At 43.9% G+C, this 27,964-nt stretch overlaps 1 protein-coding gene across 11 annotated transcripts in view; it reads right to left on the bottom strand.

Moving 5' to 3' along the window:
• The window catches only part of ATG13 (autophagy related 13), a 51,574-nt gene continuing 23,610 nt past the window's right edge, over window positions 1–27,964 (bottom strand). For 5 of the 11 annotated variants that reach the window (XM_027581246.2, XM_027581247.2, XM_027581248.2 and 2 more), the window contains 17 exons: window positions 25,897–25,978; window positions 24,847–24,927; window positions 24,290–24,409; window positions 21,695–21,741; window positions 20,384–20,524; window positions 15,818–15,858; window positions 14,929–15,025; window positions 14,482–14,580; window positions 13,600–13,693; window positions 9,907–10,005; window positions 9,031–9,141; window positions 8,478–8,614; window positions 6,324–6,438; window positions 5,627–5,704; window positions 5,303–5,419; window positions 4,628–4,756; window positions 1–2,370 (listed from right to left, as the gene is read on the bottom strand). In XM_027581246.2, coding sequence (XP_027437047.1) covers window positions 2,293–2,370; window positions 4,628–4,756; window positions 5,303–5,419; window positions 5,627–5,704; window positions 6,324–6,438; window positions 8,478–8,614; window positions 9,031–9,141; window positions 9,907–10,005; window positions 13,600–13,693; window positions 14,482–14,580; window positions 14,929–15,025; window positions 15,818–15,858; window positions 20,384–20,524; window positions 21,695–21,741; window positions 24,290–24,409; window positions 24,847–24,927; window positions 25,897–25,965 — 1,653 coding nt within the window. In that variant the 5' untranslated portion in view covers window positions 25,966–25,978 and the 3' untranslated portion in view covers window positions 1–2,292. The remainder of the gene's footprint in view (window positions 2,371–4,627; window positions 4,757–5,302; window positions 5,420–5,626; window positions 5,705–6,323; window positions 6,439–8,477; window positions 8,615–9,030; window positions 9,142–9,906; window positions 10,006–13,599; window positions 13,694–14,481; window positions 14,581–14,928; window positions 15,026–15,817; window positions 15,859–20,383; window positions 20,525–21,694; window positions 21,742–24,289; window positions 24,410–24,846; window positions 24,928–25,896; window positions 25,979–27,964) is intronic. The other 6 variants (XM_027581251.2, XM_027581252.2, XM_027581254.2 and 3 more) reach the window with 6 other exon arrangements.

The following is a 27,964-nucleotide window of genomic DNA, read 5'->3' as shown; positions in this document are numbered from 1 at the left end:
TCAAGTACAGAAAAAATTTATTGGAAATCTCTCGAATACGTTTTAAAGTATAGCTCAGTATTTCCAAACAAGGTGGGCTGGAGGATGCGGAGGGACTCTGCCACCTGGAGACGGGTGACGGGCCCCAGCCCTGTCCCGGGGGCTGCTGCAGGATTCAGTCTAGGGCTCATCCCTGTCAGTGTTCGGGGCCGAGGGCCAGCCTTGACAGTTGCTCTGCTCCTCCCATTCTCAGCTCAGGGCTCAGCCTCCCTGGCCTCTCACTGATGAGGTCCTAAAGGAAAGCCTGCTGCCTGCAAAGGCCAACAACCAGGAGTCAAAGAGGACAATGGCTAACAGGCCTTCCCGTGCTCAGCCTCAGGACAGCGGCTGAGATGCTGTGGCAGGATGTGGGGGCGGGGGTGATCAACAGCTTACCAGGGCTTCACCCCTCTCAGCACTGGGGCCTGCGGGGTAGATCTGGATTGGTTTAGCAGGCTATGGGTGCACTGTGGCCCCGAAAGAGAGGAGGGCCAGCTGGACACCACTGCTGGGAACATTTCTTTGTGGCAGCAGAATGCATGCAACAGGGGCAGGGCTCAGCCTACCTGAGATAGCCTCAGAGCGCACTCCAGCCCTCAGAGTTCAGCCCTGTCGGTGGGAACGATGTCACATGCATTTACTAACAAGCAATTGAGGACCACCTGCTCCAAGGCAGAACAGCTGCCACCAATAACAGCCCAGGTGGGCCAGGAGGAACGGGGCGGGCCTTGTTTCCCTTGGCCAGGACTACCGGGTAGGCTAGGGGAGGGAGAGATGGTAGGTGGGTGAGGCTAAGTGCTTGACTGACTCAAGGAACAATACCTAAATGGTTAAGTCAATCATACGCCTAGCTTTGGTTTCTCAACAAGGAACCAATCCAGCTAGTAAACCTCAGGACAGGGTGCAGACCCTGGGATTAAAGAAAGGTGGTGGCTAGGCCCAGGTGGAAAGAGGAAAAGGCCCATAACCTAGCCCTGAGAAACGGAAACAAGTCCCCCCAGAAGGAGGGGCCCCTCTGGCCTTCCCCGGGGCCGCAGTGGGGCACATACATTGCACTCTATGTCACTGTACGACTCGGAGAGTTGTTAGTTGTACACACAGAGTTGTACACATCTAGCACCCAAGACTTCCTAGGCTGCCAGAATGGAGTCAGTTGCTCTGCAGAAGCTGAGAGAGATTCAAGGCTCTCACCAGGAATATGTAGGAGTCTAAGGTAAAGCCTGTCATCAGTTCAAGTGCAGCGATTCTGGGAGGTTCCGTTGCCCTCAGGCACCCCTATTCTTGGATCCCACCTTATGTGTACGGGAAGGAAGATCCTCAGAGCAGCAACCCAGAATCTGAGGGACCTCCTGAGGAGGAGGCCCTCCTCCAGGAAGAGGCCCTCCATCTTCCCCAAGTGAAAACATCTAACCTCAAACATATTTTCTCTATAAAATATCTGATTTCTCTGAAAAGTAATAAATATTTACCGTGTTTTATAACCAAGGAGCAGCAACAGGGGGCGGAAGGAGAGAAAAAGAACCTTTGCTGTGACTCCCAATGAGAGAATCCTGGAGACCCAGGATTCTGCTTCCATGGAGCTGAGGAGCTTAGCACAGACAGCCACCAGGGCTGCTCAGAGCCTCCACTGAGAGATGGGCTGGCACAACCCTCAAGGGTGGGAATGGCTGACTTTGTGGAGTTCTCGCCACCTTGGGCAAGAGGCCTGTCATATTGCCAAAAGTACAGGCACAGGGGCGCAGAGAGGGAAGGAGAGAGGAAGAAGACATCAAACCAAAGGGGACCAAAAAAGAGCCTAAAGGAGCCCTTCCTTCTTCCTCCCAGCACTGTCTCCTTCCTCTTTCTGCCTCCACGCCAGGCTCTGGGCCAGAAGCTGGAATGTCAAGTGCTTGATGGTAACGGCAAGTCAGCAAGGGGCAGCTGCAGGGCGGACCCAAGGCAGGGGGCCGGCAGGAGGAATGGGATGACAGCCATTGTGAAGCAGTCGCTGATGGGTGGTGGAAGCAGATGGCCCTGCCGAAGGCCCTTTTGTTATAAAGGGTCTTCTAATCTCCAAGGCCAGGGGGTGAGTCTCTCAAATGCTATCACCGGGCTTGACTGCTGCCATGGAGTCTCCAGGAGGTGTCAGAACAGGGACTTCCGGGTCCCCATGGGGGAAACCAGCCTCTCCTCCACCTGGAGCAAGATGAGGGATAGGAGCAGCTGATGAGTGGGAGGCTCTGTCTCCTGGGACCACAGAAAGGGGATGCTGCTGGTACCCGTGGACACCAACTTTTACTGCAGGGTTTCTACAAAGGCATCAAATTCTCGGACATTCTTCTCATGCACAGCCAGCTTCTCTGGTAGTGAGTCCTGTATCGGGAGGGGAGAGAAGAGCTGCTTATTCAAGTAGGGTCCTGAAGAGGTAGCTAGCGCAGGCCCCCGCCCCGGCTGGAGAAGGGAGCACAGCCCAGAGCTCAGCGCGACAGTGCGAGCCAGGAGAGCAGGAGTTGCTGGTGCCCAAGGCACCACACAGTGAGCTTGTGTCCAGCAGGGTTTGTGGGGCTCGGGGGCCCAGCAGAACAGCCCAGGGAATCAAGTGGGCCACACACTTACCGAGCTAGAAAAGGAGCATGCCAACAACAGGATGACACAGAGAAGTTACCTTTGGCACAGATCAGACTGACACAGGAATGAAACAGTAGGCCTAGTATGCTACAGATTAAGAAAAGTTTAGGAGAGTTCTTCATGACCTGTGCTGGGCAGCAGAATCCCTTGGGGGCCCAGGAACAAAGCTGTCCCAACCACGCTCCCAAGAGAGTCTGACTCAGCAGGTCTGTGGGGAGGCCTAGCAATCAGCATCTTTATACCTGCTGAGGATGGGGCACGTTAGAGAGGAGAAAACAATAAACAAGAGAAGAAAACAGAATCTGAGAAATTAAGTTTCACTGCCCTCAAGAATCAACTATTAATAAAAATTTGACCCTAATCAGGTGCTCTGTTTCCACTGCTGAATGTGCATCTGAAGAGATTTCCTGACTGGCACCAGGTGCTGAGGAGAGGTGGGCCTGTCCCCCCCCAGAACTGGCAGGTGGCCCAGACATGCTGGGGGCACCAGGGCAGCTGCGGGAGGCGGGGGTAACTGGCTACTCCTGGCTGCATAGTCACTCAGGGAGCCTTCCCGGTCCGGTTTCTTCCAGGCCTGTTTCCAATGAGAAGCCAGGGGGCCAGTGGCTAAAAGCCTAAAATCAGAAGCCAGACTCTCTAGGATCAAAGCTGTGTGTTGCCAGCTCAGTGCGACTAGGGGCAAGTTATCTGTTTACAGTGTCAGCTTTCTCATCTGTAAACTGGGATAATAAGAAAAGCTACCTCTTAGGATTGTTGAAGATTCATGTACAGCACCTAGAAAAATGCTTGGCACCTAGGAAGCCTCAATAAATGTTAATAATGATATTGTTATAGTATTGTTATTACTGAGCATGCTCTTCTGTTTCAAGCAAAGCAAGGGCAGATATTCCAAGATTCCTACTCCTACTAGAGCCGTTCCTCTAATGTTGACATAGAAGGTGGCATTTCCACCCCACCCTGACATCCTGTGGTGTTAGAGTAAACAGCTAGTTAGGTTTTAACAGGATGCTGGAGGCCAGCAAAGGGGGAAGTGAGGGACAGCTATCGGGAAAGTCAGAGGCCTGTCCTGGCTGGCCGCACTCAAAGACAAAGAGGTGAAAACCTACTCCCAAAGAAATCCTCCTTCCAAATAATAAATATCCCCCCTAGTTAACAACTGTCAATAAAAGAGACCCAAACCCTGGGGTGCTCAGCTCTCCCGAGCTTGCCTGCTCTCCCACCTCGGGTGTACTCTCACTGGAGCAACTCTTTCACCTGCACCACTCAACCACTGTGTCTGGTCCGTCTTTGAATTCTTTTCTTACGACAAGACTAAGAGCCTCCGGGGACGTCCTGGGGACAAGCTGCATGGAGGTGTAGGGCACCCAGAGTTTAGAGCCGTGCAGCCTGTTCCTCTGCTCTTTGGACACAGGAAATACGCTGAGCAGAGATGCAGAGATTACATCAGAATCAGGACACCCGGCAAACTCAAGAACTGCTGGTGAAGTGGGAACGAGCTCTCCGAGGAAAGAGCAAGGGCACCAACACTCAGGACACCTCACGTTCCTGCTGGTGAAGCGGGAACGAGGTCTCCGAGGAAAGAGCAAGGGCACCAATACTCAGGACCTCACGTTCCTTCCACCCTGTACCGCTGGCGTCTGCCTGACAAGCTGAACAGCTGAACACAGGAGCGACTGCAGCAGTTTGGCTTCGTGGCAGCTGCAGGCAGAAGACCCGAGACAGTGAACAGCAGGGATGGGAAGTAATGGTGAGCACGGACAGAAGAGGAGGAAGTCAATGCAAGCAACTTCAAGATAGTGACTGCCAGGCACAATGCAACCGCAAGTGTGATCAACAGAAGATAAAGGATCTAAAGTGTCTCTTTCCCGTTACAGAGAGGATGGGAGGTGTGGGAGGTGGGGCAGTAACACGAAGAAATTTCCAGGCCTTTGAGCAAGAATGACCATTAAAAGAGGATAGGAGGTTGCAGGCTGAGGTCTGGCAGGGGAAGGGGTTTCCATACCAAGTCCTCAGCCATGGACTGTGCTCCGATATCTATGGAGAGGCTGCTCAGCTGAGGGGGATTCTGAAATTCACGATAGAATGTCCCCAGGTCCATCGGAAGAATGTCATCTTTAGAAAAAGCCGGTTTCTACAAAAACAACACAGACTCAGTTTAGCTTGCCTTAGATCACAGGGGAAAATCAGGGGAAAGAAGCTATGAACAACCCTCTTTCCTTCCAGTAATTATCAGAGAAAGGGTTCCTCCAGGTTCATCTTAGGGGGAGGAATTGCTATACCTTTCTCCTCTGGGCAGCTGAGCTCTAGCCCTAGTGCTAACCAGGTGCTAAGGTTTATGTTCCTTTCCCTCAAACTTCTTTCCTTAGCAAAGGGCCATCCATTCAAGCAGGAATAGGGCCTACATGGATACCACTGGCAAATCCTCATTTAGAGTTGAATTTCAGCCAAAGACACGGCACAAAATGCCTTCTTGTTCATGGGCCTCCAAATGTGTCCCCAAGCAGGGCGTGGGGGCAGGTTCCCCCCATGAACTGCACAGCCAGGTGCCCACCCATCCCACCCCGTCTGTACCAGTCCATCTGATCCCTGCGAAGGAAGCCCTGTTCAAGTACCCTGGACAGTTCTTGGTTTATTTCCCCTATGGCAGCAAAGGTCCAAGAAGGTGACAGCAACTTACGAAGTCGATCATGACAAAGTCATCGTGGGTATTGCCACTGCTGCCCCCACTGGAGCCATTCGAGTGCAGGCTGCCCTGGAGAGGAGATTCGGTCTGTGGGGAGTCTGGAGGATTCACCTGTTTCAGAACAAGGTGGAGGTAGGGGCTGGTTCCATGCACTGGGTGCAAGGTGCTGTTAATAATCAAAGGATCTGTAAGGGACCCAACCTGGCTGAAAATCTGTAAGCCAGGAGCATGGTTAATAGTCTGTGGAGGAACAATGACTTGCCCAGGAAGACGACGCACACAGCACCATCTGTTAACTTAAGTCAAAGGGGGACTCACCATGGGATCGGCATCCTCCAGCTCCAAATTCTTGGGAGCAAACATGGCAAAGGGTATGTCCAAACTGGTCAGGGTCACCTGAAGAGACACGGAAATTCCAGTGCCCACCCCTGCCCCAGCTTTTACAGGCTTCCTCAGAGACCACCAGCTGCCTGTGGGTCTAGCAGATTTGCACACGCAGGCTGACCACACTGTCCTCAGGTTCCCATCCTGCTGGCGAAACCCAAATCTCCCTGCCTTCCATCACACACCCATAACATAAACAGGGGTAGGGCCCCCCAGGACCCCGGGAGTCAGCTTTGGAGGCCTGACCCACAGTGACTGGGTAACAACTGCTCTGCGCTGGTAGAGCTGAAGAGGAACTTCTTATTTTGAGTAAGGCTGAGGCCCTGACACTTGAGTGTACAGTGTCTGTACCAAATGGTGCCTAGTCTCCCTCTCCTAGGGGAGTATGCTTATACGATCACAGAACAAGAGCTGTGAACTTCTTCTGGAGAGCTGTCACAGGTTACTAACCCTCTTCCCAAAAAATTCACACACACACACACACACACACACACACACACACACACACACACACACACACTTTTGCATGCACTTTCAGGGTTCTCAAAGACCCTAAGTGAAGAGCCCTGCCCCTAAGGCCTCACTCTAAAGGCTAAGACATTCTCACAGGTGGCAGTGCCAGAAAAATCACCTGGTTGATGGGCTTGTTGACAAAAGCCCCCACTTTGCGGACAAAGATGGTCTCCAAGACATCGTGGGGGGATGCCCGGCCCTCACTGCTGTTTGATACCGTTTCAGTATCCTCGCTGAAGAAGAAAGACAGTGTTGGTACTCATTCTCAAACCACGGCAGAGCCTACTTGGTTGCCCATAAACCCACCGTTGGTGGGGCTGCAGTCCAGAGCAGGAGTGGCCCCCCCACCAGCCGACCCACGTGGTTAATGGCAATATAGGGCTGACTGCAGCCACTGTCACTCTCCCTTTTGAGTTGATAGCAGAGGACTGCACTTCCAGGAGCCACTAAAAATGAGGCATATGTGAATGAAACTCAAGTGTTACAACTGTGTAAGGCTTACATTAAATTTAATCTGAAACACCTCTGGTAAGCATCAGTTACCAAGCATACAGCAGTCATGCATACAGGCAAGCGGAGCTCCTAACAGTGATTTTAACAGTAATCCATGATAGGCAGACTCAAGCTTTAAGCTGTTCTCTGCCTTCTTGTTTTGTTATCTAAAATTACCATAAGAAGGAATCATTTACAGGGTTTATACAGTTGCGTGTTAAATTTAAGCCTTACCTCACAAGGGGCAGTGTCATTATCCTAAGTTGAGAGTCCCAAATTTGGCTCTTCAGATAGGCAGAGCTTTCTCTGCCCATGACACATAGCCTGGGCTGAGGTCCTTTGTGCTCCATACCACGTTTCCTCTCCACGCCCCCAATCAATCCTCTGTTCAGCAAGGTCTTTCAATGGCACAATGCATTTGGCTGCCTACTCCCTCCCTCTCCAGCTCTCCAGACTGATGTGGAGTCCTGGATGATGGGGGATGGGGGCTGTGGGTGGGGGTTCACCCTGTGGCCACCAAGCTAGTAGTCACAGCCCCAGCAGCAGCAGGGGTTAGGAAAGGTCCTCTGGCCAAAAGCAGGGGCTCAAGGTAGGGAGGACTGTGCCGTCCAAGTGGACGCCAGCCAGCAGGAAAGACCAGCACTGAAGAAAGGCCTGAGCTCTGATGACCTGCATTTAAGCACCCCTTACCCCAAAGAGAAGAGATAGGGTCCTCTATCTCTAGCTACTCCCAGACATGCTTCAGGAGTCAAGGCTCAGAAAACTAGAGTGTAAAACGACTAACGGGATATTCCTTTGATTACCTGACAGGGGGAGGGATAAAAGGATGGAAGTTTGGGAAACCAGGAATGAAAGTAATTATTTTTCCTGGTGGATGGCACAAAAAGATCTTCCCAAATAATTTCCCACCCACTGCTCCACCGTGGGAATGAAAAAAAAAATACCAAAAATTTCTATTATCCAAAAGTTCATTTAGGATGTAGCGGGGCAATCAACGTCATTATCTCTGGGGCCTTGCAGTCAAGGGAGGGCAGGGCAGGGCAGGACAGCCTCATCTTCCCACGGGAGAACTCTGAGTGTAAGGGAAAGAGGAGCTCGGCCTGAGCCGGGCCATTGTGTGAGCTAAGTGCTCTTTGGCAAATTACTTAACCCTCTGAGATCCTCTCATCTCTGAAAAGGTGATAAACAGTGGTGATTTGCGCAGGGTTGGATAATGAGAACTTTCATGTTCTACCTCATCAATATCTTCATAATTTGAAATTTACAGAATGTATCACTTCTGTAATCAGAAAATACAAAAATTTTTTTAAATTTTTAATGAAGAAAAACAGTTTCCAAAAAAATCTCCATGAGGTGCTAACATAGCAGAGGAAAAACAACAACAATAATCCTAACTACCACCACAGATCCACTATGGTCCCAAACTTGAGGGTTACAGCAAACCATCTGCGCTGGTCCTGAGGAAACACTGAGGACTCATTCCAAGGGAATAAATTCGGGGGTAAGAGAAAAAAAAACATATCTGAAGGTCCCCTTCACTGGATGAGGGTGATAAAAAGTAGGTCCCGGCTGTGGGCTGTTAATAGCAAGCTCGGGGCAGCTTCCTTACATACCAGCTGCAATATAAGATTCTTATCGAGAACTCTAAGAATTCCGCATTTGGGGCCTAAACGCCAACCCTGAGGCAATGCTGAAAGTGACTCTTTACTGACACCAGATAGGCACAGGTGTCAGGGAGGATGGGCCCCTGGCCGCCTGAGCAGCCAGGCCGTGAACTCACCTGCTGGAAGGTGTGGTAGCACAGTGGGCCCCGTCAGATGGGGTATAGGTTGCCAGTCTCTCCTGGTCAGCCTGGGCACCGTGGGCAGGCTGGTTGGGAGCAAGAGGTACCCCACCTTCCTTCCCAGGAACCATGAGCTTTGGGGGAAATGGAAGAATATAGTGAATAATGGCAGTGTCAGGCAGGAGAGGAAACTTGGCCCAGTGTGATGGTAGCTGCCTCTGAGCTTTTCCACCACGAATGCTGCCACCAAATGGGCGGGAAACCTTGGATCTATGTCTTCTCTGGGACTCAGCTAACGGGAGACATGACATATGTGGTAAGAACTACAGAGGGAGAGGAAAGAGAGGGAGAAAACACTTGGAAGCTCTTCTTTCCTTTCCGAACTCTAGGAGCCCTTCCTCCTGGAGTCACCTCGGCCCTCTGAAGTTACATAAGAGTTTTGTTTCAGAGCACTTAGCACAATACTGACGTGTGAAGAGGCCCCTCCACTGCCTCAAGGCAGGGGAGGCAGCACAGGAACCCCCGGGATCCTCCCCATCTTTAAAGATACCTGGTGAGGGTGTGTGGTGTTTAGGCCAGCAGCAAACACTACTGGGTAAGCCAGGTCAGCTGATCCAATGCCCAGGGCAGCAGGCTGATAGGAAAGGCGAGAGCTTGAGAGCTAAGCGAGAGAAAAACAAAGAGGGGCAGAAGAAAGGAGGAGGAAAAAATAGGCAATCCTAGAGTATGACTAATGATCAAGATTGTGGAGAGGTAAGGAATGGATCCCAAGCCCACCTCCTCACGGGGGGGTGGGGGGGTGGTGGCTGACGTAAGGGTTAAAGACAGAGCAGGCCATTACTCTGTGGCTAAGAAAGCACAGACTTATTTGTAGTGGGACTGACATTCCCAGCTCTGCAGCCTTCCAAAGGCCTCAAATGAGTTCCCTGCTCCCCCTTTCCCTAGGGGCTCAGCTAACTGTTGAGGTTTCCAGCCCAATGGACTGGCGAAGCAGCACAAGCCCGAGCAGAACTTGCAGCCAAAGTCATTGGTTTTTCCCAGGTCATTCTATTTTCTCCTTTGTCCTTGAGGTCCCTTTGAAACAGAAGGCATCTTCCCTAATCACACCCTCCATCACCCCTGGGTATGAGAGGGTTCCTATTTATATGAAAAAGAAAGAATACCACTCTTGGATTGTTTATTTGGAAATAAGACATAAATAACTCCATGTATTTTTTACATCAATGGTAGGAGGAGGGGCAAACGAAACATCCTATTTTGAGCTGCTGTGCTATGGCTGCATCCTGTTGAAAATCAATTACCAAACCTCAAATAACCCCCAGAACACTTGGGGACATTTAAATAGCTATTCCCTGTACTTTATGTATAATTTTTAAATAAAAAGATGCCATCTGATTATATCCCCTTCTTCCCAGTATGGACTCACTTGATGGGAAAAGGCCAGTCCTGGCATGGGGACCCTCAGAGTATCCGTCACCACAGGAGTAGGGGTCTGAAAATGTGCCTTTGTGACAGTAAACACACACTGTGCACAGATACACACAGAGACAGGAGAAACAAGAGAAGAAAACAGAAAAGGGACTTAAGAAAGAAGTGAAAACAACTCTGGAAGGGGAGACAGCCATAGAGGCTGAACTGCACGCTGGAAGTCAGGGGTGCAGCAGGGAGAGAGCAACATGGCTGCCTCCCGAGAAGGACAACTTGGAAGTGTCTGAGGAAGACACGTTTATCCCGGGGGCTCCACTACATGCTTGTCGCCCTGATGAGCAGGTGGAAAACAAAGCTGAGTCAAGCTGGCATGACTTGGCAAAACAGGGAAAAAAACCGAACCAAGCATTAGTGTGTCCTTAGTCAAAAGAGGCGGAAGGGTGTTAGAGAATGGCCTCCAGCAGCAAGGGCTTGAGAACAGGTGCAAGGCGTGCTGAGGATGAAGACGCTGAGGTTACAATGCTAGACTGGAGACCTTTTCCTGGGGACCCAGAATCTGCAAGGATAGGTTTAAACAACTGACATTTGTTGACTAGAACTTTAAAATGCTCAGGTCCAGGGCAATGGGGTGGCTCGGTCAGTTAAGCATCTGACTTTGGCTCAGGTCAAAATCTCAGGGTCCTGGGATCAAGCCCCGCGTTGCGCTGTGTCCAGTAGGGACCTCTGCCCCTCCCCCTGCTCACGCTCTCTCAACTAAATAAATAAAATCTTAAAAAAAAAAAAAAAGCGCAGGTCCCCAGCTGCAGACTTGACTATGCCACCTGAGGCAGGAGGAATGGGTGTGTACAGGTGCAAGCATGTCTGTGTGCACAAAGGTGGACGCAGGACAGTGTATGGGTGTTTTATAGCCCCACATGGTGAAGGAGAACCTGATGCAGTAAGAGCTGGGGCACTTTAAAAACTCTTCGATTTCAAAGCTAATTAGGATTATTTTGGGTCTTGCTGTTCTATCTTTAAGTCTTACCAATTAGCTAGTTAATGCTTAGAACGGGAGATCGGACCTGAAATCACAGTAGCAGGTTCAGGGTCACAACTATTTCCTGACTCGACTTTGTGCCCACATGACACAATGGTCCGTATTTTTTTTTGGGAAAACAAACACCACATTAACATGCATTTACTGGACCTTTGCAAAAAGCTCAAATAGAAGTTGTTGAACAATTATGCAATTCCCTAGGTTAAGCCAAGGAAGAAACTAGTTCAATATTTACAGGAAGGATGAGACCTGCTGGCAAATCATTTTCTCTTTCTGTTCTACAACTAAGGTTGAAAATGAATTCTTTTGCACCAAACTGTACCAGCCTCAACTAGAGGTCCTCAGAGGGTAGTGACAGGGCTCACCCACAGTGTTGATAAGATCTTGGCACAATCTACTCTCAAACTGTGACAAGACAAAGCAGGCAACTGATACCATGAGAAAGATAGGCTCCCCTTACACAAGTCAACAAACTTTGTGCAAACAGGAGGTGCAGGAACTACTTAATTTCCCCTTACTTTTGGGGTCAGGTCAAATTTCCACTGTACTCGAGAAAGTTTTTTTGTTAAGGCCCAGCCTCACCATCCTCGTATCTCCCACGTCACAACTTCATTTACTGTTTATGAATTTATCACTTATAAAACAAAATAGGGGCACCTGGCTCAGTCGGTTAAGCGTCTGCCTTTGGCTCAGGTCATGATCCCAGGGTCCTGGGATGGAGCCCTGCTCAGTGGGGAGTCTACTTCTCTCTCTCCCTCTAAGCACCGCCCCCCCTTGTGCTCTCACTCCCTCTCCCTCAAATGAATAAATTAACAATCTTTAAAAAAATTAAAAAATAAAACAAAACTTCAAAGAACATCAAACTTGACATATTCATATTTTGATCATCTAAAAACTAAACTACTTGCACTAACGTGCTCTGGTGGCCTTTCCCCTCTTTTGGGGTCAGGATTGTTCTATGTCAGTAAGAGTGCCAGAAGCTGCCCCCTCCCAAGGCAAACACTCATGCCTATGTACATTCATGGGGAGAGGGGAGTAACAGTAACACCCAAACTATCTAGGCAACTTTACAAGAACCTCCTTAACTCTAAATGGGGACAAAAGAAATAACAGAGACCCATGGATTTTGTAATTTCTTTCACACACATTAAGCTAGTTTTTTTTTTAAAGCTAACTTTTGTGCCCAACTTCTGTTTTTGAAACAGGTGAGAACCATAACTTTAATCCAGTATCTCCTAACAACTCAGAATGAAGTAAATTTAAGTATTTTCTTAATTAAAAAACACAGAAAATTAAAATCTATGGGTAGTGAATTAATTTGTTGGGCTCCCAAAACAAGATGGTGAAAGGGGATAATCTGGGACTAGTTTAGAGAACACAGAACTGAGTTAGGTCTAAAAGAGACTGTCTAATGTGCAAGTCAGAGAGGAGGGGCGTGACAGGATGAGCAGGCAGAGCAGGGAGCTGCAGGCCATGAGGTGGGAGATGAATGACTTGTGGCGGAAGGGAAGAAACGCGCCCTGAAATTCAGTCATCTGGCAACAAACGACTTCTTCGCCGAAGCAGACTTGGTACCGTGGACATTACACAACAAGGCCACACAGGTGGGTGTGCTTGGCAAGCTGGGAACCTTGTATGGAGCCTGTGTTTCACTGAAACTGGGTTTGACACTGGAGATGGACTCAAGTGGAAAAGTTAATGGTTAAAAATGGTCAGATAAAGAATGCAGATAGCCAGAAATCTGTGTCAACTATGAGGAGAAACTGCACGGCTGGTTTCTTACTGGCATTCTATGCTCAATAATTATTGGTTCCTTTTGTGCTCCTTCCATGATTAGGAACCATATTTACCACTTGAAAACTGAAGTAGCTACCAAATTAACAAGAGTAGGGTAGAATACCTCTCTGGTATCACAATGCATTTGGAATTCTGTGATTCATATTCTAGGGAATTTTAAGATGTCTCTAGGAATGTAAAAGCTACATGTAATCTTGTGGGTTAAGAATAGTTACAGGCTAGAGGGGCGCCTGGGTGGCTCCGTCGGTTAAGCCTCCGACTCTTGGTTCGGCTCAGGTCACGATCTCAGTCAGGGTTGTGGGATCAAGCCCTGTGTTGGGCTTTGCACTCAAAACAGTCTGCTTCAGATTCTCTCTCCCTCTCCCTCCCCGCTCTGCCCCTGCTTGCATGTACATGAGCACGCTCTCTCAAATAAATAATACAATCTTAAAAAAAAAAAAAGGTCATGGTTACAGATTAGAAACATTGCAATATTACCTGCTGGATAAGAAGGCTCCTCTTCACCCCTCAAAATAGCCCCCTGGAAACAATCACCAGGACCAGCAAAAGAGATTGTATCTAAATTCTTTTTTTAAATTTTTTTTGAAGATTTTATTTATTTATTTGACAGAGAGAGACACGGCGAGAGAGGGAACACAAGCAGGGGGAGTGGGAGAGGGAGAAGTAGGCTTCCTGCTGAGCACCCCCCGATGCGGGGCTCGATCCCAGGACCCTGGGATCATGACCTGAGCCGAAGGCAGACGCTTAACGACTGAGCCACCCAGGCGCCCCGACTGTATCTAAATTCTGACACCATTTCATGCCCATATATATACCAAATAACTATAGCCACGCCCCCCCGAACCTGTTTCCCCCTACCTGAGACGGAGGGGAGGTGGAAAAAGAGGTGGTACACACTTCTTGAGAATCTTCCACAGAAGGATATGTTACTCCAGTGTCCTCACCAGCGGTTCTATGATGGGGGGAAAATAAATCATGAATTTTATAGTGACGGCAGTCGATTTCAGAAAGGATACAGAGGGAGGTTAGATAAGGATGCAAATTGTGACAAGAGCTGTTTCAGGCAGAGCTCAGTATGGCAAAAGAAGCATGTTGAGTCCTCGATAATGTCAAACATACCCCAGAGAACAACATCTAGAGGTTGACCAAGATTTTTATTTTTAACCCAAACATCCTACCTGACATATGATTTGAGAATATTTTCTTAAGCCTGGCCAGTGTTGGGACTAAAGAACTGTCAGCAAAAGAGATGCAGTGAAACAAAAATCCAGACTCCAAAGATGACCCCATCCAACTTCAAAAGTCCTTCCCGTAAAGGCAGTACCCTTCCTGACACACATCTGTTCTGACCTCTGTTTTCTGGGATCTCGGCCTGAAGACATTTGATTCTAATCTCTAACTAAACTGTGCCAATGGTCACCAGAAAACCATTTCATTTGTGAAGGACATGCTGTTAATTACTGCCACTCTTGTAGTCTCTAAGTAAAATGAAATCGAAAGTCAAATCACTGCCATCAAGATCCAAAATATCCAAGAATTTTCTGAGACAGTCTGTATATTCCAAGGCTTGGTGTACCTTACAGGTAGCAGAAGAAAGGAAGCTAACCACTCCATTTCTCTCCATGTGGGGTCTCTATCACTGTCCCCTGCCCACTGGTGAGTGCTGAGAAAGGTGCTCTATGTACAAGATGAATGCCTCTCCCTAGCTGCAGTTTGGGAAAGCCCCTACACATTCCTCACCTGTAATTACAGGGGTGCATGGGTGAGGAGCTGGGATAGGGACGGTCCACAAAGTGATCAATGATAATCCCCATGATAGGTGGCGTCCTCTCAAATTGCCTGTAATGCAATAAGCAGATTGCAATATTTGTTAGAATGCCTTGTCAGCCCCCCTGAAGTCTTCAGACGACCCCTCACCTTATATCTATTGGCAGGTACCACTAGAGTCTTAACTATTTCATCCCTAAATATAAACCACAACTCTACATTGATGGCTCTGAGACACTCAGATTCTCCCATCTGGAAACAGGGCTCTCTCTCTGAGTTTATTTTCCAGAAGGGGACTGATTTCAGCAATGGCAAAGCTGAACTATAAGCTTAGCCACAGAGTTTGAGGGAAAAACAAACTTTAATATCTTGAATTCATCTTTGGAAGAGCTCTTTTGGATTCCAAGGTTCTTTCCTCACCTGGTAGACATAAATGCCAAGTTAATTCTGTAAGCACAAGAAAGAGTGATGGTGCCCACAGGGGTGCCTACTGTCCCAACACGAACTGTCTGAAAACCTAGGAGAAGAAATACACAATTAGCTTTTCCCCAGAGAACACAGACATTGTCTCTAGTCTGGCTTTCCCTGAATCATGCAACCTATGATACAATCTCTGGCTTTATCTATTTCACACCGTGAGTGCAGCAGCCTCAATTTCATATATGTTTATGTGTGTGTGTACATATTTTTTCTTTTGATTTATTTTATATTGACCTAGTATTGGAAGGGAAAACAGAATTCTATTTCCAGATAAACCTACCTTCAAAGAGGCAAAACAAACTGTTAGTCCTAAAGTCTGAGCAAGTCCTAACCAACCCGGCCCAAATGTGTCACATGCCCAGCAGGACAGGAAAGGGGCCCTGGGGCTTTATCACATGAAGCCCTCGGTTTATGTAGGTGCAGAAGTGACTGCACTTCTCCTCATGCTGCCCCCCAGAACTAAGTATAGAAAAGAGCCAGGGCCTTGCAGGCGGTATTTCCAACAAAGCTTTCCTGGTTTTCTTGGTTTCATGTCCAATTTCCAAAATTGCTTATGCTCATCAGAATCATTTAACATGCTCATTATAGAAAATTAGGAAAACAGACAATGGTATAAAGAATAAGAAAGAATACTGAGTTACTAGAACTCTGGGTAAAATTATTCAGTCATTCCCTGGCAGCTCTTTGGACCACCCACCGGTCTTTTCCTTACTTGTATCACACGTATTAAAATCATAAGCTACATATTACGACAGGCAGCATCCCAAGCCCAACTCTGAAGTCAGGAAGGCTCTTAACACTACAAATGCTTTTCAGCCTTGATACATACCTTCTCCTAAGCCATTCAGCTGAACTTCCCCAAAATATATCCTTAGGAAAGAAAGAAAAAAATAAATGATTCTTTATTCTAAGGGCCTCTATAGCCAAAACAAACAAAACAAACCCTTCCTTTCTCATCTGCATGAACACCTCTCCTAATGGAGCAATAATGTCACTCCTTCAATTAAGCTGCAGGCATAGGGATGTATATGGAAAGAATTGGTTAAGAAATAAGGAAAATAATAATTAAGTGGAGTCTGTAATTTTAGTTTCTTCTTCCTGCTCCTGCAATGTATTTTTAAAGTATACTTCCTGGGGAATAAAGAATCTAGAAATAAGATTGGCAAAAAGATCTCAAACCACTATTAGTACTAAATTTTTTTTTTTTGAGGTATGTTCACCAAACAAGATTAGTTTCAGATGTACAACAAGATTCAGTATTTGTTTATATTACAAATTGATCATCACAGTATGTCCAGTTAACATTCATCATAATATATACAAAATGTTTTTTTCTTGGGATTAGAACATTTAAGATCTCCTTTCTTAAGGGGAACCCTCTTACACTGTTAGTGGGAATGCAAACTGGAGCAGCCACTCCGGAGAACATTATGGAGGTTCCTCAAAAAGTTAAAAATAGAACTACTGTACAACCCAGCAATTGTTCTACTAGTTATTTTATCCAAAGGATACAAAAATACTGATTCAAAGGGGCACATGCACCCCAATGCTTATAGCACCACTATCAACGATAGCCAAATTATGGAAAGAGCCCACATGTCCATCAGCTGATAAATGAATAAAGAAAATGTGATATATATATTTATTTCCATTATATATTCCTTATATATATATCCCATGTAAATAATTTCCATTATATATTCCATATATATATGGAATATTACTCAACCATCAAAAACAATGAAATCTTGCCATTTGCAATGACATGAATAGAACTAGAGTATAATATGCTAAGTGAAAGAAGTCAGTCAGAGAAAGACAAATACCATATGATTTCACTCATATGTGGAATTTAAGAAACAAAACAGATGAACATAGGGGAAGGGAAGGAAAAATAAAATAAGATAAAAACAGAGAGGTAGGCATATCATAAGAGACTCTTAACTACAGAGAATACACTGCAGGTTGCTCGAAGGGCGGTAAGTGGGGGATGGGTTAAATGGGTGATGGGCATTAAGGAGGGCACTCGTGATGAGCACTGGGTGTTACATGGCAACTTTCAAATATGCAATAGAAGGTATCAGATTTTGACAGTGGTCTTCAATTAAGGGGAGCTCTCCATGCTTGTCACAAGTCATTCCAAAGTAAACTGCTTAAGAAATTCGAAAATCTTTTCCATTAATAGAAGAATTACATAAGACTATTCTGAAAATACAAAAATATAAGCATAGCAGAACTCTTCTCTGAATTTCTTTGGGAAGGGCACTCTATATTAGCTATAGGTCTGAACTATAAAACATTACAAACTACACTACAAAACATTATTATACTTTTCTAGTAATATGGTTAAAAATTAAACACATACATGGCTTTGTTCAATTAAAAACGAAGCTCCGACAATGTACAAAGCCCTACGGTTAGGTGTTAAGCATGAGGTAGGAATAAGCTAGGGATGAAATTCAGGGTAAATATGAAGCCTAGGTCTCACAAATTATAATACATGCACGAAAGGGACAGACACCATAAAGCAGGGGTCAGCAAATTTTTGTTAAAAGGATCAGATATTTCAGGCTTGCAGGCCATACAGTCTGAGGCAAACTACTCGGCTTTGCTGTTGTCCTGCAAAAGTACCACTGATGATACACAAATGAAGGGGGTGGCTGTGTTCTAAAATAACTTCACTTAGGGGCGCCTGGCTGGCTCATTCAGGAGAGTGTGAGACTCTTGATCTCGGGGTCATGAGTTCCAGCCCCATGCTGAATGTAGAGATTACTAAAAAAAATAAACTTAAAAAAATAATAAAATAAGATGACTTTATTTATAAAAACAAGCAGATGGTCTGCTGGCCATAGTTTACTGACTTCTGCCATAAAATAACACAGGAATGATGTCGATAAAAAGTTGCCAAAAGACATTTTGCTAGCAACCTTTGGTGGCTCAGCCAGTTGAGCATCCAACTCTTGATTTTGGCTCAGGTCGTGATGTTGGGGTCCTGGAATCGAGCCCCGTGTTGGGCTCCCCGCTCAGTGGGGAGTCTGCTTGTCTCTCCCTCTCCCTCTGCTCTTCCCCCTGCTCGTGCTTGCTCTCTCTCAAATAAATAATCTTTTTTATTTTAAATAAAAAGCTCAGTACTCATTTGAATACTGGTAATTCATATAGTGCTTAAAATAACCTAATTATCTAACCACCTTCTTGGCTATATCCTTTACGCCATTCAGGTGCTAAGCAAAAGTTTTCTTCACAGATAGTAGATGACAGTTAACTTTAATTCAGTCTTAATGAACAACGAATTCACAATGAATTTTTATAATGATGTAATTCTATAGTGACATGATTAAATCTACAAGGCCAGGGGAAAAATGATAATATACTTTTAAAAAAAAACCCAGAAGGCTGTTCTTTAATGGTATAAGGCTCTACTATTAACCTGTTAACAATAGTATAGGGGCACCTGGGTGGCTCAGTCAGTTAAGCGTCTGCCTTCGGCTCAGGTCATGATCCCAGGGTCCTGGGATTGAGTCCCACATCGGGCTCCCTGCTCGGCAGGGAGTCTGCTTCTTCCTCTCCCTCTGCCCCTCCCCCTGGCTTGTGCGCTCTCTCTCTCTCTCTCTGACAAATAAATAAATAAAATCTTAAAAAAAAAAAAACAATAGTATAAAAAAGGGGGGAAAAAAGCCAAATCTACTTCTGAGATCACCCACTTCTCTATGGTTTAAGCCATATTATTTGTATCCAAAAGCACTCTTAAATGATAAACAGTGAGCAATAAATACTGCATTACTCCAGAGATACAGAAGAAAGGAAAGCTTTAAACACTGGTAATGAAAAGGACTGAGTCCTAGTTTACTAAGCTGATGACTAGTAGTGTAGTATGGATAGTTACAAAAGAACCAAAATGAATGGGGCTTAGCATAGGTAAATGAGAAGAGTTATAAGCAATCTTTTGTTATATACATATATTTTTAAAGATTTTATTTCTTTATTTGTCAGAGAGAGAGAGAGCGCACGAGCACAAGCAGGGGGAGCAGCAGGCAGAGGGAGAAGCAGGCTCCCCACTCAGCAGAGAGCCCGATGTGGGACTCGATCCAAGGACCCTGGGACCATGACCCAAACCAAAGGCAGATGCTTAACTGACTGAGCCACTCAGGTGTCCCTCTTTTGTTATGTTTGAATAAAGGTCTAGTAATTTTCAAATGGAATACTCAACTTGAAACCCAAAGACTACAGAGAAGACAACAAAAATATTTTAAATACTTGGAAAAATAAACATGGGTGAGGCTGCTAGATTATTGCTAAAGAAATTAAGGAATGACTCCGTAACTATTCTCAGGTAGTAGTAGATTGTTTCAGCATAACTGGTTTCGTCTCTAATTCTTAGTCCTTCCATCCCGCTGTATTAATTTCTCCTCACAATCAGCTCTATACATGTAAGCCAAAGGCTGAAACCAGTAGCTCAGCACTAATGTGAAGAGTGTTGGGTCATCTGGGAACTCCTGGCTTACCACACTCTGCTCTCGCACCTTCCTGCTTATCCTCTACACCACCACTAGGGTCCATCTAACAAACCGAGCACGGCTCATATCCTGTTCCCCCTTCTATGCCTTGCCATCTGTTGCACTCCCCACCTGGAATGATCATTCTCCCTTACTTCTACAAGCTGAAATTCTCTCTGCCTCAAGGTCTAGCTTGAATGCCACTTCCTCCAGGAAGTCTGTCTGGTTTCTCCGACCCAGAACAAACTTTCCCTCCCTGTGTTCTCCCAGTACTTTTCTCCTGATACTGTTATGTAGTTTTCCAATCCTGCTTTTTATTATTATTATGCATGTGCCAAACGGTCACCCCAATAGATCAGAAATACCTGTAGGGTAGGGCCTGTGTACAGTTCTTCTTTGGGCCTAGCACAATGCTTGCATTAAAATGGCACTCAATAAATATGTGTTGAGGTGAATTACTCCAAGGAAAATACTCAAAGAATCGCTGACGAGTTCTTTATATCCACAGACAACTCATCAAAAACAAATTGAATCAGCAGTCTGTTAGACAAGTTTTAATTTAATTCTGAAATACAAAAGGCTATGAAATCTTCTCAGAACAGTCTGTTTTTTAAAGTCTTAAGCTCCTTTTTCAGCTTTGAGACGTCTAGCAATACAACCTCAAATCCATTCCACAGGAATCATGACCTTGCGCAGAACAAAAGGACAAAGAACCTGGTACCTTTAGAAAGTTGAGGATCACAAAGGAGAAGGGATAGACAATCACAATAAAGCTATAGCATCAACTACCCTACCAACCTTCTGTCCAAAATTAATCACAGAACACCCATCTACCAGTCAGACAATGTGCAAAGCGATGAGGCTAATGAGTGAACCAGAGAGGTGAGCACCATGCTGCTTACCTGTACAATATGACATATTCATGCCCCTGTTTTCTGGAGAGTCTGTAAGCTGGTGTCACCCTAGTTATGGCAAGGAGGGACTTCAGCAGCAGCGACAGTCTGTTGTACACCGTGTAGGAAACTTTAATCTCTTTATCACACCTGCGGAGCACACAGACACTATCAGCATTCGCCTACTCAACTCACATAGAACCAAGAACAGAAACACAATGGATATAGAGGGGTGTTATGTTCTGTCTAGTGACTGAGATTCATCGGTTAGCATTATTCATGACTTCTGATAGAATATAACCTGCTTTGCAGTCCACACAACACCTTTCACAGAGTATTACAGTCAACAGGGATAACTGCAAATTAAGTGTGGGAACTGCATAAGATTAAATTTATCATGAAAACATGTTCTGAACTAAAAGTGTAATTAGAGTTCTTTGTCAGTTTATCAACAGATTATTGAGATAAGCAAAAGTTTTACTTTTTTGTGCTCTACAACCAGGCAGATAGATACCAAAAGGCACCTAATATTTTTCTAGCTTTGAAGCTGTTAGCTAAGAAATAAAGCTACACACGTAAAAACAGTAATTCAACATTGCAATTATATTACTGGAGGTGCAAACAATTTCAATATAGTATCTTATGAGCTGTCTACCTCTCTACATCTAATAGGAAATTTGGAGAAAAGTCTGTTTGGTACTAAAATTTTAGACTATAATAACCTGGCAATTGCTTTCTCCTTAGAAAAGAAAAATAATACCCACACCTCACAGATTTATTATTAAAATTTTTCTTTTGATGTGTTGCTATTTCCTCCGTTCTCCTATATACTATTCTTGAAAAGTGAAGCTTCAGGCAGGAAGTAAGCTAATCTGCCTTGAAGAAAGAAAATGGAGAAGGAAAATAGCATGCATTTCCAATCTATGACCAACACAGCGTGTAAAAAGTAGTGAAGGGAAATCGTTTTGGATGTCTGCCACACAGAAAACAGACAACACAGAGCAGTCATGTTACAAGAGCTCGCAAGGGATTTAATCAGAGAACTATCTGTACTCTGGGAAAACAACAAATCCTTTTCAGTCTTTTCTCTGCTCCTTTCCCTGTGGCGTCTAAGTTTCTCTGGACTGACCCTCCCGCTGAAGGTCATCTCTGTGCCTGGGCTGGAAGCCAAGCATGAAGCAAACTGTAGCAAAGACCTATTGGCTTTGTTAAGTGGGAAGAACACCCTCCATGACTGATAACGAAGCCCTGCTTTTCACATGATGTCATCTGCTTTATTCTCAGCTACCACAACCACGGACCCTAAGACAGAGCACTTACTTTTCATTCATTTCGAGACACCAAATCTCTAGCTCCATGGAATCTCCCTGTAGAGGGGACAATTGAAAAATATTTCAGTTTTGTTTTAATTATTTCTTTTATTATAAAGCATGATACAGTCACTATAAAAATACTGGAAAATATAAATAAAGAAAAAAATCCGTTTATAATCCTAATCAGCCACTTTAATAAATAACGTGAGGGGTGCCTGGCTGGTTCAGACAGAAGAGCATGCAGCTCTTGATCTCGAGGTCATGAGTTAAGCCCCACATTGTATGTAGACATTACCTAAATAAATAAACTTAAAAAGATTTTTTTTAAATGTGAGATTATACTATATATGTTATTTTTATCACTTTTTCATTAATAAACACAACATTAAGTTTTCCTTATAAAATTCTATACCACTTTTAATGGTTGCATAGTATTCTACCATATGACCATCATTTCATGGATCAGTCTCCCAATCTGTGGACATATAGGTCATTTCTAATTTTTCACCACTACAAACAACATTGTGATAAATAGCTTTGAGGTTAAAACTTTGTCCTCACCCTAAATTAATTTCTTAAGACAAATTTCCAGAATTAGCATTGTTAGATGAAACAGTACTTATGCTTCTAAGACTTTTGCTATGTATATCCAAACTGCTCTTCAGAAAGGCCAATACTTCAGATGGAGAGAGCCTTTCCCTCCAATTCTAGAAGGGATATTTTTGGGTGACACCCACTGTTAAGGAATACCTTAACAAGCTCCTCACTTAAAAATCTTTTTAGCTGTGTAATGTCTTTAGCCAAACTGTTCAGTCTTTCTCTGGTACTCTGAACAGACTTAGTCTAGTGGGTGGGAAAGAAAAACAGAAACTAAAGCCAGAATCCCTCAACCCTGTAACACTCCTATGTGCCACTTAGTAAGAAGGGTAGTCATACTTTTGAACACAAGTAACCTTATTACCAATCAATTGGAAGAGGGCTATTCTTTTAGATTCTGGAGTAAACTTGGGTTAGTTTGTGGAATATAGAACTTACTTGTTCTAGATCAAAGTTAAGTGTGTATCCTTAATATATCTTTTTCATCATAGGGATTTTATTTATTTCAGAGAGAGAATGAGAGAGAGAGAGCACAGGAGAGGGGGGAGGGTCCGAGGGAGAAGGAGACTCCCTGCTGAGCAGGGAGCCCGATGCGGGACTCAATCCCGGGACTCCAGGATCATGACCTGAGCCAAAGGCAGTCGCTTAACCAACTGAGCCACCCAGGCGTCCCCATCATACTGTCACTTTTTATTTTAAGATTTTATTTATTTATTTGACAGAGAGAGACACAGCGAGAGAGGGAACACAAGCAGGGGGAGTGGGAGAGAGAGAAGCAGGCTTCCCGCGGAGCAGGGAGCCCGATGCCGGGCTCGATCCCAGGACCCTGGGATTATGACCTGAGCCGAAGGCAGACACTTAACGACTGAGCCACCCAGGCGCCCCCATCATACTGTCATTTTTAAATGACATGATAAATTTTGAATTCCCCCTGGTCCCCCAAATCAAGGGAGGATGAATAGTAGGAAGTATCCAAGACAAGTTGGTGCAGTTTGTCTAGGACAATCGGAACATTTTATACTCAGATCTCACCTGGGAAAGGAAAGAGTTCTTCTAGGGATTCCTTTAGGACTCCCTATGGATCACTAAGGAAAATAATTCATAGTATAAACTGGCAATACAATAAAGAAGAATAGGAAGTTTTATATTTTGGGGTGCTAAGGTTTCCATGGAATAAGTACTGACATCATTCATTCAACAAAATTCATCAAGAACATACTATGTGCCATCCCGGGCAATGTACCAGGCACAAAAGATGATTATCTATTCATATCCTGCCTCATTCCAAAAAGAATTTGAAGAACTACAAAAATAAATAAGATGTGACATGACTGCTGACCTCCAGAATGAAAGTGAAAAGTATGAACAGGAACACGTATAAGTTATGTTAGGCACTTTACAAATAAGGATTAAATGAGAAAATATAAAACCCTTCAAGACTATGAAGTGTCATGCTAGTTTGGTGGTGTTGGTGCAGGTGGGATTAAGTAATTTGGCCAAAGTCACTCAGCTGGGATCTGAACTTGGGTCTGTATAGCTCCAAACTCCAACTGCCTTTTATTATACCACGCAGCTTCACAATCTTCTAGTGGAAATAAATTAAAAAAACACACAAGTAACAATATATGCCTTGATCCTGATGTGAAATAAGTAACAACACATCTAAAAAAAAAAAATCACAATACATCAAGTTATGTTTTAGAAACAACGTAAACAAAGCACATGGTAAGTCTAAAGAAGGTAGTTACCTCTCCCCCTAGAAAGGGGGTGAATTTTTAAGAGCACATGAGTCTTGAAGGATAAGTAGAACTATTTCACATATAGTTGATGTATAAGGAGGACAAAGAGCCTATTCCAAGTGTTTGGGAGGATAAGTACAAAAATCTGACCTCCTCAGAGAGCACTACGCTCAGAGAGGGAAGAGGCAGGAATGAGGTTGAGGTGGAAGCAGGGTGTGAAGAGCTTTGAATGCCAAATGAAGACACCATCCTGGCCATAGCCTTACCTCAGAAGTCTTGAGTGAGATCTCCACGCACATCGATCTCCCAACGGCAGGCAACTGTCCTGCCAGGGCCTTTTTTGCTTCATGTGTAACCTCTGGGATGTCTTTGATTGCTAAATTGAACTAGAAAACGAAAGGGACTTTGTGTTAAACACTTACAAGGAACATCACAGCAACATAAAGCAGTGAGATGGTTATGCTGGCTAATGCAGGCATTGCCTTGAGTAATTAAGGACATTCATTCATTTCTCCCTTGCCCAGAAAAGATATCCTGATTCAAAGCCCCAAAACTCAGGATGAAAGAGCTAATGACTTATTATAAAGATTAGTTAACAAGGTATTTTTCTAAAGACTAAGTGTTTCACCTATTGCAGAAGAAAGATGAGAATCAAACCTAGGATGAACATTCGATGAAGAACATATTTTCCAAGTGAATGAATCAAATGGAATTAGATATATTAATGTTATGATTTAGTAATACTATAAATTGTATTCTTTACAACTGCACTATGTACGATTCCTTATGACAAACATGCCTTAACAAAAAACAGGAATTTTACCCAATCTGAACCCGTTGGGGATGAAGATGAACGAGTACAAATCTTCTCGCCAAGTCGAGCCTGGACAATCACTTGGACAGTCTAAAAAAAAGGAAATAAACAAACAAAAAAATCAAAGATGAACAGTCTTAAATTGATTTGACTCACAATCAGGGTTAACACCTTCTGAATGCAGGGTTAAAAAGATGCCAATGATCATAACAACACTTTAGGAAAGGATAGGATTTTAAAATTCAAGAACATATTAAAAAAAAAACAAGACACAAAAACAATACTGTAAATATTACCGAAGGCATAATGTCAACTGATTAGAGGAATTTTAGTTTAAGGCTTGGGATCTGTAATATTCTCACATGGCAGAAGGAAATTTGCACATGGTGGCTCTGACTTTCATAAAGACAAGTCTAACCGTAGGTTTAAATATTCACTGCCGTACACTTATGTAATCATAGTAGATTTAAACCAAGGATTCCACACTTATTTATATCATTTGGCCCATATGGCAAAAGTCTCCCAACTAATTTTACAACCAGAATCTACTGCATGGATTGTTTTTTACATGGCAATCATGAGAAGAAGGAGTGATAGAGGTGGAAATGATTTTTATATTTAAGAAAATATAACTTCTAAGGTATTCAAAATTCAGTTTTAATTCCTCATTTACCCAGAAAGGAACAATAAATGGAAGTTAGACATTTCAGAGTTAGTTGATGCTTTGGGAAAGATGCCCAAAATGCTGTCCATTCCAGTTCACAATCTTTGTTCCCACCCCAAGGGAACATACTGTGCCAATAACCTGGCATAATAGTTTGACATTTCTGCAAACAGCCTTGCAAAAAAAAAATTTTTTTTTGAACAAGTAGCTGTGGAAAATTGGAAGCTACTTTTTAGTTACACCCCCAGTACCGCCCCCAAACTTCACAGTTTGGTTTACAACAGACAGAAGTATTCCTTAAAATGGGCAAGCTGCAAGCTGTTATTCTATATTTCCAAAAAGGGAGAAGCACGGAAGTTATTTCTAACAGTTCTGAGCTCAAGAGAATAAATTACCTTGAGGGCAAAAAATTTAATAAACTTGTCCAGGTCCTTTCTGTCCTGGGAATTGAGATCAGTTTCCATTGCCTATAGGAATCTAAAAGAGAAAAAAAAAGTGTTGAAAAATGTGACTAATATCTTTTAAATTCAAAGCATACAGAGATGGTACTGTCTAGCTGTGCAAACAGTCATGTGGGAGGGAAAAAAAATTCCCCCTAAGATACCAAAGTGAAAAATATTAAGATAGTATCTTTTGAGGAAAATAAATTGCTCACCACAAAGAACTGAAATCTAGGCTGTAAAATGTAATTCCCATTCTGGAATGGAAATAAAAGAATATTTCCTTAACACACACACACACACACACACACACACACACACACACACACACACACACAATAAAAGAATATTTCCTTAACACACACACACACACACACACACACACACACACAACACACGAAAAGACCTAGGGACCTAAATAATGGATGAAGACAAGCCATTTTACCTGCATCTGAAAGCTTTAAATATAACTTATCTATTAAAAATAGTTCTACTACCCACCATAGTGAGGACTAAATTTTAACAAGACAAAAACTCTGTTAAAACATAAAATGAGGGGCACCTGGGTGGCTCAGTCGGTTAAGCGTCGGACTCTTGATTTTGGCTCAGGTCACGATCTTAGGGTGGTGAGACTGAGCTCTGTATTGGGCTCAAGAGCTGGGAGTCTGCCAGGGATTTTTTTTTTCTCCCTCTGCCCTCCCACCCCCGGCACACACTCTTGCTCTCTCTCTCTCAAATAAATAAATAAAATCTTAAAAAAACATAAAATGAGATCATTTGTATTCCTTCAGAAGAGCACTAAATCAATTTAACTTTGGGGGATTCATGGACCCCTTTTGAGAATCTGATAACAAGACAAGCCCTTTCTCTAGAAAAATGCACATATATAGAAATGTTTGCTTATAACTCAGATTATATCCCATGGATTTCATGGAGCACATCATAGCCCCTCAGGTTGAAATGATTTCAGATAGGGCTGGTATGAGGAAGATAAAGCATTTAGGGAGAGAAGAACATGAACAAAGAGTATCAGCAACAGAGAAAATGGATTTGGAACTATTAAGTATCCCAGTTTTCTAAAGGACTATGTATGGATAGGGAAATAGTATGGCTGGTTGGGGCCAGATCATGAGAATCTTGAATGCATGCAAGCCTGATCTGTACCTAATACAACAGAAATGGGAGCTCCCTCAAGACTTCTGAGTAAAGGAATTAACACAATCAGAGTGCTAGCATCATCCGAATGGTGCTTTAGAAAGATAGCTTTGCTCACATATTGTAGAACAGTTTTGAGTATGAAAAGCAGGGAGACCAGTTAAGTCCTTGGCAATAATGCAGGCTTGTGGTCAAGGCTCAAACTCTAGTACAGTCATGGTTTGGAAATAGTATGGATGGGAGATACTTTAAAGGAAGAGCTGACGGGATTTAAGGACCAACTACAAAAAGTTTAACAAGATTTCAGTTAACAATAAACAGGAAGCTAGTTTTAAGGAAAGATATAAACAGAAGACAGTTGAAACAGGAAATTTTTTAAATTGAGATATAATACCATACACAAAAATAAATTCAAAATGGATGAAAGACCTAAATGTGAAACAGGAAACCATCAAAATCCTAGAGAACATAGGCAGCAACCTCTTTGACATCAGCCATAGCAACTTCTTACTAGATATGTCTCCCGAGGTAAGGCGAGGTGAGGCAAGGGAAACAAAAGCAAAAATGAACTACTGGGACTTCATCGAGATAAAAATCTGCATCACAAAGGAAAAAATCAAAACTAAAAGGCAACCTAGGAATAGGAGAAGATATTTGCAAATGGCATATATGATAAAGGGTTAGTATCCAAAATCTATAAAGAACTTATCAAACTCAACACCCAAAACACAAATAATCCAGTTAAGAAATGGGCAAAAGATATGAATAGACATTTTTCCAAAGAAGACATACAGATGGCCAACAGACACATGAAAAATTGCTCAACTTCACTCATCATCAAGGAAATAGAAACCAAACCTACAATGAG

The sequence above is a fragment of the Zalophus californianus genome, chromosome 11, assembly GCF_009762305.2.
Source record: "Zalophus californianus isolate mZalCal1 chromosome 11, mZalCal1.pri.v2, whole genome shotgun sequence".
Classification (NCBI taxonomy): Eukaryota; Metazoa; Chordata; class Mammalia; order Carnivora; family Otariidae; genus Zalophus; species Zalophus californianus.
The sequence above is the reverse complement of the archived record's forward strand: the minus strand, read 5'-3'. Positions and strand labels throughout refer to the sequence as shown.